Source organism: Buceros rhinoceros, unplaced genomic scaffold (genome assembly GCF_000710305.1).
Source record: "Buceros rhinoceros silvestris isolate BGI_N320 unplaced genomic scaffold, ASM71030v1 scaffold7669, whole genome shotgun sequence".
Lineage (NCBI taxonomy): Eukaryota > Metazoa > Chordata > Aves > Bucerotiformes > Bucerotidae > Buceros > Buceros rhinoceros.
The window spans coordinates 8684-10227 of record NW_010430868.1 but is presented as its reverse complement, the minus strand read 5'-3'; the positions used below and the strand labels follow the sequence as shown (position 1 = coordinate 10227).

General features: G+C 41.2%; 1 protein-coding gene across 1 annotated transcript in view; it reads left to right on the top strand.

Annotated features, from left to right (window-relative positions):
• KIAA0922 (KIAA0922 ortholog) overlaps positions 1-1123 on the top strand; it is a gene marked incomplete at its 5' end in the record, with an annotated part of 16547 nt that extends 15424 nt beyond the window's left edge. Inside the window, one exon of the mRNA XM_010143175.1 lies at positions 711-1123. Coding sequence (XP_010141477.1) covers positions 711-989 — 279 coding nt within the window. The remainder of the gene's footprint in view (positions 1-710) is intronic.
• Between the last annotated feature and the right edge of the window lie 421 nt (positions 1124-1544).

Here is a 1544-nt window from a genome sequence, read left to right as displayed (position 1 = left end):
GAAACACAGAAGGTAAAGATTGGAAAATACATTAGATAATTCAGCTCATTTCCCTGGCGAGCTTTTTCCCACAATACTTTTCAGTGTTTCATTCAGTTTTAAAAGTCCCAAGACTTCCATGACCTTCTCTGAGAGACTTCCTCGCAGACTAACAGATCTTGCCCTCCAGGAGGTTCTTCATAAGCTTTCGAAATTTTCTGACTGAATTCCCTAGCTCCCAGTTACAGTCTCTTTTCCATACTGAATATCATTCTCCGCTCCTGGTGCGCAGAGCCTTTCAGTACTGACACAGACTTCAACCTTCTTCTTGTTATTTCTTAGGCATCCTTCTCCTTTTGTTTTAACTCTCAAAGTATGCATGGAGCTCTTCACGTGTCCTGCATTTCTCCCTTATTTTTCTTAACGGCCCGACCAGAGCTGAATACTGTATTCCTGTTACAGTAATACTGGTGCCATAAAGGGAGGAGCTCATAGGGCTTCATTTAACAAAGTGCCTTTACACCACTGCCCCCACACACACACACGAATGCGGCTGTAGTATTTTCAGCAACGTTGTTGCTTTGTAAATTCATATGCAATTTTCTACTTGTGTGTTTCCTGAATTCTCTCCATAAATGCTGCTTCCTCCCATTTAGTACTACATTTCCACGTTTTCTCTGGCGAACGGTCCATTCCGCAGTTTCCCACGCTGATTTTGTCTTGCCCTACAGCCCTACCTCTCAAGCACCCGAAGCTTGTCTCCGATGTCTGGACTTTTTGGTTCCATCTGGGCACCTCAGAGCGATGTCTATGAAAGCTGCTGCCCCGTCAGTGCTGCGACCCAACACTCGACCCACGTGGAGAACCAGGCAGTTATGTGTAAGCAGGAATACTACCCGAGGTTTAACCCCTTCCGTGCCTACATGAACTTGGACATATGGACTACAGCAGCCAATCGAAATGCAAATTTCCCACTTTCGAGGGACTCGGGTTACTGTGGAAACGTGTGAAAGGAATTTGATTTAAAAATGTGAATAAAGATGCTTGCAATTTTGATTACTAGAGTAAGCTGGTTGTTGAATAGATTACAATGTTGGTGGATATTTTGGCACTTTTATATTGAAAATAAATTTTTTTTACTGAAGTCTGAGGATTCAGTGCATTTTAAAAAGCAAAGCGTATTCAGGGTGCTCTTATTGTCAGGTGAAGGCTATAAATTCAAAACTCAATTTTTTTTCAAGAAGGAGGACAGTATCAGGTTCTTAAAAGCATCTGTGAACCTGTACTGCACATATTTCTTCTGAAGTTTACATTCCGTGGTATAAACTGGGAGTGGTTTAGCATGTGTAGGTACAAACTTACACCTCTAATCTCATCTTGTCACGGATGTGTGGAATCCACATCACTCAAAAGAGAGAAGCAGCAATATGTTTTATTGAGATAAAACAATAATTTGACAGAGTTCAATAAATTGGATGGAATTTAACAAATTTTAACAGTGTTTAAGGTTCAGTAAGTCTGATGGCGAGGTTCACCTTATTAAGTAGGTCATGGAAGAAACTTAG